At 43.9% G+C, this 18,677-nt stretch overlaps 1 protein-coding gene across 1 annotated transcript in view; it reads left to right on the top strand.

The window, feature by feature from the left end:
• Positions 1-12,983, top strand: part of LOC148526843 (ras-related protein Rab-8A-like) — a 43,654-nt gene extending 30,671 nt beyond the window's left edge. The window contains exons 5-6 of the mRNA XM_088469774.1: positions 8,806-8,907; positions 12,630-12,983. Coding sequence (XP_088325900.1) covers positions 8,806-8,907; positions 12,630-12,710 — 183 coding nt within the window. The 3' untranslated portion in view covers positions 12,711-12,983. The remainder of the gene's footprint in view (positions 1-8,805; positions 8,908-12,629) is intronic.
• Positions 12,984-18,677: the final 5,694 nt, after the last annotated feature.

Consider the following 18,677-nt stretch of genomic DNA (forward strand, 5'->3'; position numbering starts at 1 on the left):
CCAGATGAGAATTGTTGGCCTGAGCTTTCAAGAATTGCTTTATTCCCATTATTATGAGAATCAATGGGATAACAGTGAGAATATAAAGAGGTTGCATGGGTTACACTGAGGCACGTCACCTAGTGCCTTCTAAAGCAGTATGGCAGCTGTGCCTCTAACTGGCTATAATGACACAATCACTTACATCTATTCTCATTGTAAATGATGTGTGTCTTGAGGCAAGAAAACTGGTTTTGGGACGACATCACCAATGTTAGCTGCATGCTACAAAGAGACCGCCACAGCTGCTAATGGCACCATTTCAATCAGTTAGACAGCACTGAGGTGACAGTTGAGGTAAGTTGAGACTAGACAGCTTCCACTTCTTTAAAGGCAAATTACATTACCAGTCGATGTTGGTTTTAGTTCAGTGAATTTCTTTTTAAAATGTCTTTTTAAAATGTCATACGCTCCGATTGTGTTCATACAGAGTCGCAGTAGTGATTTCACATGTACGCACACAGAAGTGTCTTGAAAATGTATTGGGTGCTGGTGACTGCGAGGTGGCTATTTTGCAAGGTGTCTTATGGGTGTGTTATGGGAGTGTCTCAGGCTTGTTGCTGAGGTGCTTGTTGCGTACACAAACGCTTAGTCACAGTAGAGGCCATGCATGTTTCCATGGTGCGACCGATTGTGGCATCTAAATACTCAGCAAGCAGTGTTTCAGCTTTTAAAGATGCAAAAAGTGAGAGTCTCAGTCCTTCAACATGCAGATACACGGCTGTACACCAGGGAAGGGCTTGTGGTGGAATTTGCATAATGTCTCAGATGGATGACCGGCAAAAACTGCACACATGGCCGCCGCTGCGTCCAAATAAACCCATAATCTCATCAGGAATACAGACCTCTCCTCCTAAAGCCTAACCCTCCCCCTAGTGCCTAGCCCCCCTCTTCCCCCCCGCCCCGTAGCCTAACCCTTCCCTTCTGTATTCTAACCTTAACCCTCCCCTCCTGTAGCCTAACCCTTCCCTATTGCCTAATCCTAACCCTTTCCTCCTGTAGCATAACATTAACCCCCCTCTACCTAACCCTTCCTTCTCGTAGCCTACCCCTCCCCTCCTGTAGCCTAACCCTCCCTCTAATGCCTAATCATAAACCTCCTCTCCCATAGCCTAACCCTTACCCTCCCCATAGTGCCTAATCCATATCCCTCCCCATAGTGCCTAATCCTTACCCTCCCCTTAGTGCCTAATCCATATCCCTCCCCTACCATAGTCTAACACATCGCTGCCACAGCCTATACCTAACCATCCCCTCCTGAAGCCTAACCCTCCCTCTATGCCTAATCATAAACCTCCTCTCCCATAGCCTAACCCTTACCCTCCCCTTAGTGCCTAATCCTTACCCTCCCCATAGTGCCTAATCCTTACCCTCCCCATAGTGCCTAATCCATATCCCTCCCCTACCATAGTCTAACACATCGCTGCCGCAGCCTATTCCTAACCATCCCCTCCTGAAGCCTAAAAATTATACTCTCCCTGGTGCCTAATCCCTAACCCTCCCCTCATGTAGCCTAACCGATACCCTCCAGATAGTGTCTAACCCTAACCCTGCCCTCCTGTAACCTAACCCTCCCCATAGTGCCTGACCCTAACCCTCCCCATAGTGCCTAATTCTAACCCTCCCCATAGTGCCTAATTCTAACCCTCCCCTGCCATAGCTCAGATCACCACTACCACAACCAAACCCTCCCTTCCTCATGCCTAACCCTCCCCATAGTGCCTAATCTAACCCTCTCCTCCCGTATCCTAACCTTTACCCTCCCCATAGTGCCTAATCCTAACCCTCCCCTCCCGTAGCCTAGCCCTAACCCACCGCTGCCGCAGCCTAATCCTTATCCTCCAGACCCTGCACATGCTGACATGTTCACTGTCGACATTTCAACAATGTCAACTTCATAACTGTCTACACTGTGGTGTTGACATTATGACTACACCCTGTTAGTAGGAGCCAGACTATATACTGCTCTGATTAAAAACCCTATGGATATATGTGTGGCATGGCTGAACGAAAAGAAGGCAGTATCAACCTTCAAAAGATACAGCAGTCCTGTGGGGGAGGGATTTTGGTCAGCACCCCCTAATTTCCAAATATAATAAAAAGGTTCTACACTGCTGTGACTGAAAGTACAATTCACAGTCAAACTGCATATATAAGTGCACACTTTAAGCATTAAGACCATATTTATATGTGATAAAGCACAGGTTCTCATACTCTGTCCTCAGGACCCCAAACAGTGCTTGTTTTCCAGGTCTCCTCACAGAATCACAAGTGAAATAATTGGCTCCACCTGTGGATCCTATAAAATGTGTCCGTGAGTAATATCTACACCTGTGCACTTGCTGGGTGACCTGGAAAACGTGGCCTGTATGGGGGTTCTGAGGACTGAGTTTGAGAACCACTGTGATAAAGGATAGATACTCTGCTGTAATATAAATTCTACAGTACACATGAGGTTCTTAGTGCACATACTGTATGGGCTGACTGAGTTGAAAGCAAAGCAAAAATAACAAGTAACTTTGTTTCTGAAATAAACCATGCTTCAATGCAAAGAAAGCAAATACAGTTATTGTTTTTACATCCAGGCAGTGGCGTCAGAACGATTTTATGGGGGTGGGTGACATAAAATCATTCCAACGCTGCTGCGCCTACCCCCCCTCCTTCCCTCTCTCTTACCTTTAGCCAATTGCTATAACGTCCAGCCCCTCACCGTCCACGGCTGCCGCGCCTTTCAAATGTTTTGGCCAACTGCCACCTTGCCCCACTCCCTGCACCTACGCACAAGCATCCAGGGTACATGCTGGCTGCTTTTGCAGGTAGCCCACAAATTCTGGACAGCTTCATTTTTACACTGCAATTTAAATTTGATTTTGAACACGCCCCTCTCACATCTATATCTCTTCCCCACCTACAATGAAACATGGTTTTGCCAAGGTACAAAGATATTGACTTCTCTTTGCTTTGCTCCAAACTCAGATTCAGCCCCATTATGATCAGACTGAGGGTGCCCATCTACCGTGACAAGGTGACCTAATTCAGATGGGTACCTACACTAACAATTTATAGTTATATAATGTGGGACTTACCTTTCTCACTACCTGTGAACTGCAACTAATATTGCTAGAATTTGATGATATACTTATATGTTGCCCTGATTAAAAACGGGATGTAGTTGGCATCCCGGACTGCAGGATGCCGACGGCACTAGTATCCCAACCGTCTGCATCCCAAAGGAGGTTAGGGTTAGGTTCCGGGGGTTAGGGTTAGGCATTGGGGGGGGGGAGGGTTAGGGTTAGGCACCGGGGAGAGAGAGTTAGGATTAGGGTGCGTGGAATGGGGGAGGTTAGGTTTGGGCACCATGGAGGGGGTGTTAGGTTTAGGTTGCGGGGAGGGGGAGGTTAGGCTTAGCAACTAGGGCGGAGGGGTTAGGCATCGGGGAGAGAGGGTTAGGGTAGGGGATGGGAAAATACTTACCATGCGTTCCTATGGGTGTTGGGATTCTGGCTGGCGGGATGCCACTGTCGGTATTCTGACCAGCGGCATCCCGACTGCCGGGATTTCATACCCAACCCATTAAAAACACCTATGTATAGAGGGGTGAGTGTGCAGCTCTAAATCTGTGTTTTTACATATCAAGGCAATAAGTAATGATTTAGGGCCTGATTCATTCCAGATCTCTATTGCGATTGCAACTGCGATTACTCATGCAGTCTCACTGCGAAAATATGCTAATGATCGCAATCGCAATGCTGTCGCAGCCAAAGATAAGGATGCACACTTTACCTTACACACATCTGTAATACTTTGCAAGACTGTGAAAGTATCGAATACATCGAGTACCATCGGAGCCTCACAAGGCCTGACCTTGCTAAGGAATTGCTAACCTCATCGCACGCATTGAAAGCCCAAGCTGCGCATGGCATCGCAATGGCTAATTTATGCACACCCCTGTTACAGCGTTCAAACACAGGCACGCCTGCGTTTCGCTGATCACCCCCCCATCACCAGCCCCAAACGCTCACTTCCTGTGAAACACTCTGTGATGCATCTGCGTAGTCACTGTGATTGCAGTGAAGTCTTTGCGAACACACACTGCGATGCAATCAGCCTATTGCGTGCGTAATCGCAGTTGCGATCGTCAATGAATCAGGCCCTTAGTCCAAAGCACGTACTGATGAAGCTAATCTCAAGTGACAAACAATCATTTCAGATTTTAATCATTAATTATTCAGCATCAAAAAATGTGCACCCTTAAGGGGCACATCCATTAGCAGACCAAAAAACAACTGCACGATTACGACATTGTAATTGTGCAGTCGTTTCACAGTCTGTGCTGTGTCTACACTGAACGATCAGTCATTTAGTGTAGGCACATCAGTCATCCCCTAACATGCTCAACCTGACGTTATCGCCAGGTTGTCCACCATGTTCAGCCGATGATTGATGTCAGAAACAACCAGCGGGAGCGCGCATCGCTGGTCGTTTCCGACATTCATGTGCCCGATTCATGAGCGATTGAACAATAATGACATCGTTATCGTTCATAGAAAACGGAAAATGTATGTGCGCCCTTACTGCTTCTATATCAGTAACGCATGTAATTTGAGCCAGGTGCTGCTATGCATTTGCACATGATTATTTGATCACAAAGAAATAATACATCCTACATCCTATAAATGCAGAACCTTTGTAAATTCGGTCTGGTGTATTCAGATTTATGTTAACATCATATCAAGGAGAAAAAACATATCAGAGAAAAAATTGTTGTTGCTCATCTATAAGATATAAAGCTATTTCCACAGTTTGATGTCCATTATAGCACAGGAAGAAGATTATTTACAAAGAGAGAACAATGAAGACAGTTGTCATTCTGCTCAATAATTTCACCCAAAGATCTTGCTGTATGATGTGAGATGAGAAATCACAAAATGGACAAAAATGTTATCAGGTATACTGTATATAGGTTTTTGACAGTATATGTTAGAGTTCGTGTTAGAGAAAGGCCAAACAAGTACAGTTATCATGTAACGCTAGCCAGGAGAAAGTCCTTTCTCCAAAACAAATAGAATAAAAACCAATACCATTTAGGTTAGCAAAGTTTCATCAGAACAAAACAGACTTCCAGAACAATTTCCTATTGGACAGACGACACTAAAGTACAGTTGTTTGTATTAATGCACAGTCATGTTTGGAGACCACCAAACACATTCGGCCAAATGTAATAGGGTCCGAGGTTTTTGTGCAGGACAAACCTGTACCGTCTCGCACATTTAAAGGTGCGAGTTTGTCCCACAACTTGAGTTTGAGGATATTACATTGTGCGAGTCCGTGTGAGTTTTTTTGTATGAAAACTCGCACCTTGTAATGAGAGTTTCATTACAAGGTGCGAGTAATATAGAAGCCTTCACAGATCAGTGAAGTAAGTGAAGGCTTCTGTGTAAAAAAAAATAAAAAAATAGTAAAATGTAAAAAAAAAATAAAAAAAATGGGAGTAAACGCATAACCAGCACCGGACTTTTCAATGCCGGTCCTGGTTGTGAAAATACAGGGGTAAATAAATATAGGGTTCCCCTATATTTTCATCAACCACCATCGGGCTCAGTGAGCCAGTCCTGGTTGAGGAAATACAAGGGACAAAATGAGTAGGGGTCCCCTGTATTTTCCACACAGCTGTGGTACGCTTTCATCGGGTCCCCTGGCCAAAGCATTCAACACCTGACCACTAGGCAGCCCAGGCTGGAGATCTGGGGAGGTGGGGACCCTCCAAATACAGGGATTCCCCCTCTCCGGGGCACCCCAGGCCTGGGCTGATAGTCTGGGGCTATCCCCTGCACCCCTGGGCGGTGTGTGCCGGGTTGATTGTGTAAAAAATAGAAGAGATAATATTGTCTTTTACAGTAGAACTTGAGGTCCCAGCAAGCTTCCCCCGCATGCTGGTACTTGGAGAACCACAAGTACCAACATGTGGGGTATTATTGGCCCGCAGGTACCTCTAGTTCACCTGCAAAAGAAATATTAAAATAAACACAGGACATGGACACCGAAGGTCTTTTATTTTTTTATTTTATTTCATATGCATTCACACTCACCTGCACTCACACTACATACTTACCTAGCGCCGGGCTGTCCCCTTGTCCAGTAGATTCTAATATCGGGATCTGTTAATAAAAAAAAATACAATACTCACCTACCCATTGTTCCCATCCTCTTCTGTCCATGTAGGAATACAGCGTCTTCGGAAAAAAACAAACGGAGAAAACCAGACCATACGGACATGAGGACGGTACATTGCAAATGAGGGCTCAGCCACTGCATTCCTATAAAAATGCATTGGCTGAGCATTCATGGCTGAAAGAGGGGAGCCTCTCAGGCGATGGCCCTGATTCAGACCCGCTCACTGCCGCTGGCAGCTTGCAGAGTCTGTGGGCGTTTTTGTTTTGGTCTGGCCGCTCGCAAAGCTGTGGGAGACCTCCCACAGCTTGTGCGAGCAGGCAGGAGGCCGTCGCAATAATCGCGACCATTGGCCTTGCGACGAGACCCTGTGGTAGGGTCTCTGCTACCGCAAGGCCGAGTGGACTTCCTGCTCTAATAAAGCAGGAAGTCCACTACTGACATCACTAGTGATGTCAGTAGGCCCTCCCACAAACGCCAGGCATTCCTAAGGGAATGCCTGCGTTTGTGTAGCCACTCCCCTTCCCTACAAAACGGGGCGAGCTGTCACTTACCATTGACAGCCGCCCTGTCTTGTAGCGAGCCCCGTAGTGACTGAGCTGCAGTCACTAGAGAGTGCTCGCGCACGCCGGACGCGGTGTGTGCGCACTGGTGCACCATTGAGCCGCTTGTGAACGCTTGGTGCTTGCGAGCGGCTCTGAATGAGCTCCAATGAGCTGTTCCCACCATTGACTTCAATGGTGGGAACCGCTAAGTTACTAAAGGTTACCTAGCAGTCCCACCATAGTTTTTTTTAACAAAGAAGCATGCACGGTCTCACCGATCTATGCATGTTTCTGTATAACTCGCACCTGCACAGGCTGTACTCGCTAGCCTGAAGCACGTCTATTATTTTTCGTGTTATAGGTCAGTAATAGTGTGCGAATTAAAAACTTGCACTCTATTACATTGGCCGAGTTGTATCCTCACAATAGCAAAACATCTAGATGCGAGTTTTGCCATTGCGAGCTGCGGGGATCTGAGAAACATGGGAGTTTGCATGTTCTCGCACCCTATTACATAGGGTGAGTTCTAAAAATGGGCGAGTATAGTTCTATACTACCACATTTTTAAAACTCTGACCCTATTACATTTGGCCCATAGTGTCACCATGAGAACCTCATTCCAGCTGTCAAACATGGTAATGATTTATGGTTGTTTGTAGCCACATGACCTATCATTTGAGGTAAACGTTGACCATCTGTCCTACAAATAAAGCACACCAACAAATCTACAAGAATCAAGGTTCTGTAATAGCAAAATTAAAGTTTAGACCTCAAATTCATGAAGATGCTATTGCAGAGCTGTGCAAAAAGGATTGCCCTCAAATATAAATGTATCCCAGAGCTATGTTGTAAGGATGATTGGGCTGAAATGACTGAAAATGTGCTGAAAAGACTGATAACCCCATATACATATTCTTACTTAAAGGTGGGTCTACACACTGCTGAATCATTGATTTACACTTGATCCAATGTTGGCTTTTTTTATTACATATACAGTATCATGAGAAAACTGTTACATGTTATTTGTCAAATGAGATTAGAATTTTTCACATTTCAGGATTTGGGGGGAGATGTATCAAGCCTTGGAGATGAAAAGTTGCCTAAAGCAACCAATCAGCTTCTAACTGTCATTTCAAAGATGGTGCTAGATAAAAGACAGTTAGAAGATTACTGGCTGGGCAACCAATCCGCTTGAAACCCTTGGTGAGAACTAGATGATTGTATTTCTTTTTTTTCACATCACTGTACATATGACAAGGACAATGCGTGTATTTATCTACATGATACATATCACTTCATTAAGATGTTCTGTGAGACATTCTCTCTCTCTCATATATATATATATATATATATATATATATATATATATACACATACACACCTGGTTGCTTACGCCCTGTTGCTTATTTGAGTGTTATGATCACTAATGCAGCAATATTTATAAACCTTGTCCTGCATTGTATTCTACTGTAAGTCACTTGTTGCTTGTTCATTTATTTGTCTATGTACTATGTAAGGCGCTGCGGAACACTTGTGGCGCCATATAAAACTAGGAAATACAGGGTGCAAAGAGGACATTGCTCATCGCCATGTTCGACAGTCGGGAAGGGGTGTGAACGGAGGATGCGGAATTATGCACAGGTGACCCCAGCTCCAGAGACATACTGCTGATAATGCTTACGGTAGCTGCAATACAAATCTCTCATCCATGATCCTCCTCTCCTTCCCAGTACATCCCAGTGTCCGGGCCCCAGCCAGCTGCAGAGCAGCAGTATGGGGGTTGTGGTGACACTGGTGAGATGCAGGGAGCAGGAGTGAGTAGGAGGGGGTTGTGATGAGATGCAGAGGCCTGTGGTGAGATGCAGGGGCTGTGCTGAAATATAGGATGCTATGGTGAAATGCAGGGGCAGCAGTGAGAAGCAGGAGGCTGGTGTGAGATGCAGGGGACTGTGGCGAGATATAATTGCTCCCGTGCAAAGCTAGGGCAGGTATCTAGTTATTTATATTATACCATAGACTCTATAACAATAAGCCTTTGTTTGTTTCCTAGCTTGCCTGGGAATATGGGATACCATTTTTTGAGACAAGCGCTAAAGAAAATATCAATATTGAGAACGCATTTTTTATATTATCAGAGGCCATCTATGCAAAGGTAAGTAATGTACCCATTCAAACATATCACAAATTTTAAATCCCTTGCAGTAAATATATGTCTATTATTCTAAAGTAATTATTTAAAAGAGTTGTCCCCTTCACTATTAAGGATAATTGTGAATATGTAACTTCTGTTAAAGGAGACATCCACCTAAATCCTTTTTTTTTTTAAATCAAGTATTTTTTTATTTAAAGTTTTGAAAAAACACCCAATAAAAATAGTAATAATAATAAAAGCAAGTGCGCCAAATATGAACAGTAAATTTTGTGACCTATACATACAGACAAAGCAAAGTATAAGGTATGGTCATATTATTTAAGATATACATATATGTCTCAGGCAACATATGAAAAAAAAGAAAACATACCGAGTACCCAAAGGCACCATTCGGGTTCCCGAAGCAGGAGCTGGAAACCAAAAACAACAAGCATAGGAGGTGCATAAACATACCAAGGAAATCCTATATAAATGTCCCACCATAAGACTGACCACACCCGCAAAAATAATAAGAAAATAATAACTAAACAAATACAAAATACACCAAAAAAAAACCTACCCTATAACCCTCCACCCTGTATAGCCTATCCCCAACTCAGGTATACCTGGAGCCCCCATTTCCCTCCCCCCTAACTAAACTAACCTACAACTAACAGTCCCTACCTCCTCCCGATTGAAAGGATAGATATTTGGATAATTGACTGGGCCACCTAAATCTATTTTAATAATCTCCCTTTCCCCAAGCTCCAGACCAGCAGAGGCCTGATGCCTAGCTCTCCACACATAAGTGCCTTATCATGTGTGCAGAGAACTATCTAATAGGTGCTCTCGCTGCATGAGAAGCCTCTACCTGTCAGGAGAACTTAGGGGGTCATTCAAACCCACTCGCGAGCGGCAGTACGCTCGCAAGTGGGTCGATGTTCCCCACTGCGCATGCGCACGACGGAGGGAGCTCCGTCGTGCGCATGCGCGAGACCCGGCGAGCGAAGGACTTTCCATCGCTCTGGGTCTCGCACCAAAGGGGGCGTGCTGTCGATGTTGATTGACAGCACGCCCCCTTTGGTGGGCGTGCCGGGGGCGTGCCTGCCAGACGGAGGCGTTCCTATGGGAACGCCTACCATCTGAAGCCGGCCCCACTGACTTCACTAGTGAGGTCAGTGGGAGTGATTTTGGCTTTGATAGAGCCAAAATCACTCCTGGCCTTGCGGTTGAGAAACCCGACCACAGGGTTTCACTCGCAAGTCCGATGGTCAAGACCATCGCGACCATCTTGGTGGACGCTCGTATATGCTGTGGGTGGTGACCCACAGCTATACGAGCGTCCAGGAGGACGCTCCATATTAATGGAGGAGGGCCCTGATTCAGGCCCTCATTCAGAGCCGTACGCTCTGAGCAGAGCGCACGCTCTGAATGAGGGCCGCCCTCCATAAAAATGGAGCGTCCTCCTGGACGCTCGTATAGCTGTGGGTCACCACCCACAGCCTATACGAGCATGCAGTTTGATGGCCGCGATGGTCGTGACCATCGCGACCATCGAAACGGCGAGCCGGAGCCTGCGGTTGAGGTTTTCAACCGCAAGGCCCGGAGTGATTTTGGCTCTATCAGAGCCAAAATCACTCACACTGACATCACTAGTGATGTCAGTGGGCCGGCTTGTGACGGTAGGCGTTCCCTTGGGAACGCCCCCGTCAGGGAGGCACACCCCCGGCACGCCCACCAAAGGGGGCGTGCTGTCAATCAACATCGACAGCACGCCCCCTTTGATCAGACACAACGAGCGAAGGACTATCCTTCGCTCGTCGCGTCTGGCGCATGCGCACGACGGAGCTCCCTCCGTCGTACGCATGCTCGGTGCAGACCATCGACCCACTTGCGAGCAGACAGCCGCTTGCGAGTGGGTCTGAATCAGGGCCTCAGAGCGAGCGCTCTGGTCAGAGCGTCCGGCTCTGAATCAGGGCCTTAATTTCCACTTTCACCGGCCATCCGTGACAGCAGAATTAGCCATTAGAGGAATGCCAGGGGTAAGATGTGAGTTAGCACAATTGGACCTCTTAGCTCTAATTATTGGGGAGAGGGCATTTCATTTACAGAATCTTTTTTGACATATCCTTTTAATGTCAAAGCTGACAGCAGGAAATCAGGGGCATAATTCTAAATTATTGGGCATCATACCAAAGGTCTGAAGGGAAACACTGCTACACCAAACTCATATGCTAACCACATGCGGGTCCTAAAATAATACCCAGTACTGCAGCACACTCAAAGTGCTACTTGAATAAATTTACAGGCAAAGCAAAGGACCCCTGAGTGCACATATTTTAATGATCTGTTTTGTCGTTGCTTATGGTTATATAGGAGTATGCCCAATATCAGACATCCCCGTCTGCTCTTTTAGTGCCCCACTCCCATTCCCAACAGAGTCATTTTGCTATACACCATATTAGAAATCCCTATCATGGTCAATTATTTATGCTGGGACTTTACAACATAGTAACAGGGATGATCTGGTACGGTTAAAGCAGACTGGGCACTAGCATTAGTTGAGTGTTATATCTGATCCTTAAACTTCGAGCTGATTTGTGCCACACTGGGAGGATGTAATACTGCAAGAAAACATTAACTTGCTTACATTTTTAAACACACTGGGGTAAATGTAACAGTGTGCGGAGTTCTGACATCGGTGAGACCCGTGCGAGACTGCCCGATGATTTAAAGTAGTAGTCATTTAACAGGCAAAATCAACCTGGTTTTGCCTGTTAAATGACTTCTACTTTAAAACATCGGGCAGTCTGGCACGGGTCTCACCGATGTCAGAACTTCGCACACTATTACAATTACCCCACAGACTTTTGAAAGGAAACTGAGTGCACTTCTGGAGGATGCATGTTTGTGTATGTACTGGCATGATCATATGGTGGGAGTGCCATGCCAATCCTCTGTACCATATCAGCCTCACTCACCTCTGCCACATTTTGCATACTCATCCCTCCCCTGTAACACATTTACCTCACCTCAACTCTAACATCTTCCCCGTCCCTCTTAATACACTACCCTCACTTGTAGCACATCCTAGATCCACTGTCTGCATTATAATCATCATTCTACTTACCTATCCTGTGCTTAGGACAAGGTGCTCCAAGGCGTTTTGCAGTCGGGATGCCGACAGTCTAATCCCGGCAAGGGTCTAATGACAGGCGTCGAAATCCCGACGCCTGTCATTTTAACTATGCCGGGAGCCCGACGTCCGGCATCCCGATCGAAGGTAAGCCGGGTGTGGACAGCCGCGGGGGGGGGGGGGGGGAGGGCTAGGTTAGGGGCTCCAGGGTTAGGCACCCCTAAGGGAGGGTTAGGGGGGGAGAAAGGTTAGCGATGCTTACCTTAATTAAAGATCAGGATTTTCACCCATGCGGCTGGCGGTAAATGATACTGATTCCCTCCCAGGCAGCAGTCTCACAAGGCTTTGATCATGACTTACTCATATGGTTAAGCTCTGTCTGAGCAGAATTAGTCACCTGCACTCTGATTCTCAGTCACTGTCAGACTGTCACAGTCCTTACCCCCACAGACTGTGACATGTACTGCAGTGTGACCCCTGGGGCTGTGCATCTGTGTTGTACACACTTTTTCAATCTCCTGATAACTTATGCTTCTTTTTCACAACTGTATTTTATTATGTTGTACTATGTTTAGTATGTCATCTCCGTAATATCTTTATTTTTTAGCGTTCATCATTGTTGATAGATCAGAACGTGGTGGATTTGAGAGAACCAAAGAAAAACACTGCATGTATGGCTTGTAGGTGACAGATGGACTGAAAGGAAGCACAAATGGATACCTGAGTAATCTCTATTCTATTAAATTACAAAAAATGACTCGTGCTGTCAAATATATAATATGTATTTATATACAAAGCCATCCTCCCACCACTGCACTAACAACTGCTTACTATGTCTGTGCATTGTAAAACATATTTATGTATTTATTTTCACATGGCGCAGAGTCTTTTTTAAAAAAAAAGAATTATATATTAAAAGCACTATGGTAATTGATTCTATATGACAATTTTCCTGTGAATGTCCGCCCACGCCATTCTCTAATCGCTGACTTGGATCATGAAATAAACTGCTTTGTCAGTAGTAATGGGAATGAATGAATGAAGACAGTTTTACATCTTTCATCTGTTTGACTTTTTTCTTTTTATAAGAGTGACTTGTACAATCAGGGAAAGGGATTTTATTTTCCCCTGCCCTCTTTTGGCAACACAATTAACCCGGTATAGTCTCCTATAGCATAAAACACCAACTCTATAAAGACCCTTGTTACATACAATTGGACAATATCTTGTTTCCTGAACACTTGCATGTGGGATGTCCCTAAGTCCTTCAGAGTTGGTTGATGCAATAGATTGTAAGGGGTATATTATATATATTTATCTAGTGACTTCTAGAAATTGATAGCTTGGGGTAAATTTACTAAGAATCGTGTCTGGTCTGAGATTGCCAGAGTTTAACAACTTGCCTGGCATGGTCGCATCAGATGCGACCACACCAGACTGGGCTTTCCCTGACATGGTCGCATCTGATGCGACCAATCATAAATGCCCACTAGGCAGCTGCGGGGAGCTAATCTTCCTGCAGCCGCCTATATCAGAGGGACCTGCCAGTCCCTCTACACCTGCGGCTCCCCCTCCTTTGGGTCCCGATCACTGCTGGCCACAGTGATCAGGTACCCGGCGGCACCCCTTCCTGACGTGGCTGCAAGGACAGCCGTGTGTCCCATTGAAGCAACAGCCACGGCTCCTGATAGCTGCGGCTGCTGCTGTGTCCCGATCACTGTGGCCAGCAGTGATTGGGAAGCCAGCATTACCCCCCGCCTCGTGTGGCTACATGGCAGCCGTGTCCTCTATGGAAAAAGCAGCCGCGGCTCCTGGAAGCTGGACGCGGCTGCTGCTGTATGACCCACCTCTCCCGGCATATCTTCATAAGCAGCCGTGGCTGCTGTTGTGTCCAGCCAGGGGGACCCCCGGGACCACCTCCTTCCGGCTTCTGTGCAGCTGAATCTGTATTAGAAGCTGAAGCTCCGCCTTGATCACTGCTGGCCACAGTGATCGGGCAGTGTGTATACACAGCATACATATCCATATATATAAACGTCATATATATATATGTCTATATATATATATATATATATATAAATAATCATTTTACAGCATGGGCTCGGCACTCATCCCCTGGAGGTGAACGTGGGCGCCTTCTGCAGGAATCACAAATAGCAGCACAAAATGGCAGCGGCACTCCAAGGAATAAAGAATAGAAGCTGGGTTATAGAAACCTCAAGTTTTACTTCAACGTTTCAATCGTATGATTTTCATCAGGAAGTACTTGATTAACAGCCAGGCCACTCTCAGCCAATCAGCGATCAGTTAGTATAGTTGCGGCCGCTGTAAAAATATGTCTTCTTTATTATCTCAAAAGTTCACCATCAACGTCTCCCCCTCTGATATCCATGTTGACCCTCCTCATGCCAAAGACTGTCAATCCATTGGGATGCATATGGAATTCCAAACAAGATCAACAGCTGATGAGGTCACTGACACCAGTGGCTAAATATTTTTTAAAATACCATGAAAGTAATTCTAATGATTTATTTTTTTTCAATCAAAAAAACATGGATTAATTGTGATGGATTTTAAATAAACTGATATTGATTGTTCTGATCCCACATAAGGGGATATATACTTAATCCAAGATGCAAATATTGTGCAAAAAATTTATATAAATATAGATTTATTGTGATTCCAAAGAATATCAATAAGAATAACCCAGAAACACATGTATGTGGTTTATATGTGCTAAAATAAGATCAGGAATACAATTTTAAGTTGCTCAAAAATTACTGACTTAAAATAATATGGGACAACACCATTTTCTTGTAACTTTACCTTTATTGATAAGAAAACTAAATGTTCATATAGCGTGCAATATATTTTAACCACGTTTCTAAATGGTTTCTCAGATTTCCTTATCTTCCTGTTATTATTTCGCTAGTTTTAACATTGGACCTTAAATTTTGAAAATTAAATTTTAAAAGTTATATTTTATCATATTGCCTATTTTGTGCAAACAGTTGACAAGTCTTTCTCTCTTTCTATTGTAATTTATGTAGTGTCCTCATACATTATTGTGGCAGTCGTTCCAAACATCAATTCTCTGCAAGCCAGGTACCTTGTGATCCAGCTTGCGCCGAGGGTCTTCTTTGCTGTAATGTATGTCTTAGTCGCAATTTGATGCGACAAAACCGCTGTATGAGACTGTACGGCTAGGTGTATGAGGATACATCTGTATTAACCATCCTTCTGCTATTAGAAATAGACTAGAACCAGTGGTTCCGACATGGGAAAGTTTTATGAAGAACTAACCAATCCCATTTTGACACAATCAAAGACCTGGAGGAAAGTCACATGACCGTTTTCATTAAGCTGATGACTAAAGCAAGCTATACATTGGCCATATAACATGGCGGATAAAGATTCCACCAGCGCATTAGCAGCAATTTGGATCTGGAGGTTAGCTACGTGGAGGTACAGATGTGTCCTCTTGCATCGTTGCTGCTTTCACGGAACATCACGCCACTCATGGCACGGGATGTGGGTACGCACACTGTGTTCGCACCCGCGACTCCATAGCATTGCATGGTGCAAACGCAGCAGGTGGCATGGCGTAGCATAGCGGACGCGGCTAATTGCATGGTGCGATGCGTTTGCACGTTTGTAGCATTATCGGTAAAGATGCAAGAGAACACATCTGTATCTAAACATGTACTGCAGTCATTATCACCAATGGGCTGAAGAGGCATTGTGGTGTTACAACAACTTCCCACCCAAATGCTTGCTTAGCTATAATCTAAGAATGCATAGCAGGGAAATTGTCTGAAGTCCTCCTTTTTACTAATACTGCCCACCTATATGGAAGGAGGATGTTGATTGTGTTGCTGTTGTTGTGCCCTGAAGCCCTTTTATTGAATACATTGGAGTCAATCCCATTAGGTGTGAATTGTGAGTAGCGATTTTGTTTCATGAAACTCGACGACTGCACGAATGCGCGCACCCGAGAATTCTCCAATCCAATTAAAAATGCATATTTGCTGTACTCGCAGCGGAGGTTTGCGAATGCGATGTGAGAGAAGTGTATGATAAAGTGGGGAGACCATCCTAAACTCCCCAAAATTGATAATTTTGTTAGCAGGACCTTATAGAAAGGTTGTTTGTGGGCATCAGGAAAGTACTGAAGGTCTTTAAATGGTGTCAAATGGCTGATTTGTGTTTTTTTTTTTTTAAATACAAAAAAATGCTAAATAAACAAATTAAACAAAAAATGCAAAAAAAAAGAGTAGGAAAATAGGAGATTTTGGGGTACTTTTGAGGGCACTTTGAAAAATTGTAAAAAAAAAAAAAAACAAACAATTATTTTTCAATTAAAAATTACTGTAATTAAATTTGGGGCGCCTAAACTAATGGAAAAGTTGATTTTGGGGTCATTTGAGGCCATTTTTTTTTACCCCCAAAAATGACATGTGATTATTAGACTAAGCTAATTGGAAACTTCCAATTGCCTATTTAGTCATTAGGGGGCTGTCCAAGGGGTTGAGCATGGTGTCACACCATTTTAATCTTGAAATTAAAATTTTCATTTCCATCTCTCACCCTCAGGGAGGTGCGAATGGAAAAATGTGGGTTTACTCTGACTGGTTCAGTGCGAGTTGCTAATTGTATTCCAAATGAATTCTTTATGTGAATTCAAAGAGATAACAGCAACTCACACCTCACAATTCACATCCAATTGGATTGACCCCATTGTGACCCTCATTTTCCCAGGTACTGACATACTATATCTCATCTATAGATTGTAAGCTTGCCAGCAGGGCCTTCTTACCTATATATCTGTCTGTTATTACTCAGTTTTGTTCTATTAATGTTTACAATTGTAAAGCGCAACAGAATATGCTGCACTATATAAGAAACTGTTAATAAATAAATAATAAATACTATGTGTATACAGTATGTTTATGTAACAACTTGTTTTCATCCTTTATGAAGACCGGCATTATCCACCAGGTGGCGCTTCATATTGCAAATGTAAAACACTGCAGGATTGTTTTACTGTTGAGCCACACAAAGTAGTTAGGGACGCTGGGAGATTGCAGTGTACAATCTTAAAATTAACAATTAAGAGATTAATGAATACATGATGACATAACAAATTGTCACTGAGCATCTTACAGACCGAAAAAATGTAGACCAGGCATTAGTGTATAGATAGATAATAATATATATATATATATATTATTATTATTATTACCCCGTTAAATGCAGCGGCCAAAACCGCTGGAAGAAGCGGCTGCTTTGCAAAACACCGCTTACATGAATACACCAGGAAAAGAGGAGGTATCCGAGTCCATTCATAAATAATTCAGGAGGTTAGCGTCACGTTCCCAGCAGGATCCTCCCCCTCTGACATCTTCTGTGGTCTCAGATACATGCTCTTTTCCAATTTAGGCCGGTGGACTCCTGTTTGCTTAGGACACCTATAGTCTGATGGATAGATAAGCCTCTTATTTATTCTCTTCTACGTGATTATTTGTTGTTTTTAATCAAATTATTTGTAAAACGATATCACACTATGTGGAATTTCTTTACATTCTTTTGTGAGCACTGAAATAACTGACGCTGACTGGAAGAGCAGTGTTTTGTATTAAGGAGATAAGCGACAGATCTGTCACTTGTCCTATATGCTGCTATTTTTTATGGCTTGCCATTCTTGCACATTTGCCCTATAAAGCACTTTTTTGTACGCCAGTTTTTTTACCTTATGCCCTATTCCCTATTATTTGATCTATTTCAATACTGTGGTTTCTTCTGGCTTTTTTTGGGGGGAGGGGGCGCCACACTGGTTTTTGTTTTGTTTGTTTGTTTTTTACATTTTACAATTTTTAATTATTTGTATACAAAATAGTTTGAGCTGTCCATACTGCACTGCTTCACATCAGCTTGTTTGGGTGGGCTTTCCATCGCTTGGTTTTTTAAAGCCGATGCTTAGTAAATCCAGGATTTCTATTCTTCTATTGAAGAAAAATCAATGCTGAGCCGATATTCCATTATGTTCTAAAGTCAGTGTTCACGTCAGATTTTGCTTTAGTAAATTAGCAGATTGCAAACACGACGAGAATCCGTCCAAAAACACAAAACCGACCTTTAGTAAATTTACCTCCAGGCTTCAATTCACATCTTTCCTAAGTCATACAAATAAGGTGATATACCCATTATTTTCTGGTATGCAATGGCGAAGTCATACCTGAGGACGAATCGCGTTGGATGTGTCCTGGGCTGACGACATCTTAATTGAGAACTGGATCGCCATGGCTGTACTGCGCTCTAAAGGTGTGCTGACAATTATATACATGCAGGCGATGCCGTGACTGGGAGACTTGTGTTTTATCCTCTGTTCTTATCCTTTATTTTATGTACATTTTACAACCTATGGACTTCACTATTGTGTGCTCTTTGTTTGCTTTTTTAATTCAGATGATTGGACTCATTCAGAAGGAGTCGCTTGAAGGGAGCTGCACTCAATCTGTATTAATTATTTTGGACCCACTTGTGCTCGTAGTAATTGGGGCTGAACTTGTGAATGGTGACTTTGTTACACACACATCTAGTATCATGGCATCGGTTATTACATCATCGTATCTGCTGTGCAGAACAGCAGATGGCA

This window comes from Taudactylus pleione, unplaced genomic scaffold (assembly GCF_031769625.1).
Source record: "Taudactylus pleione unplaced genomic scaffold, aTauple2 ptg000093l, whole genome shotgun sequence".
NCBI classification, from domain to species: Eukaryota; Metazoa; Chordata; class Amphibia; order Anura; family Myobatrachidae; genus Taudactylus; species Taudactylus pleione.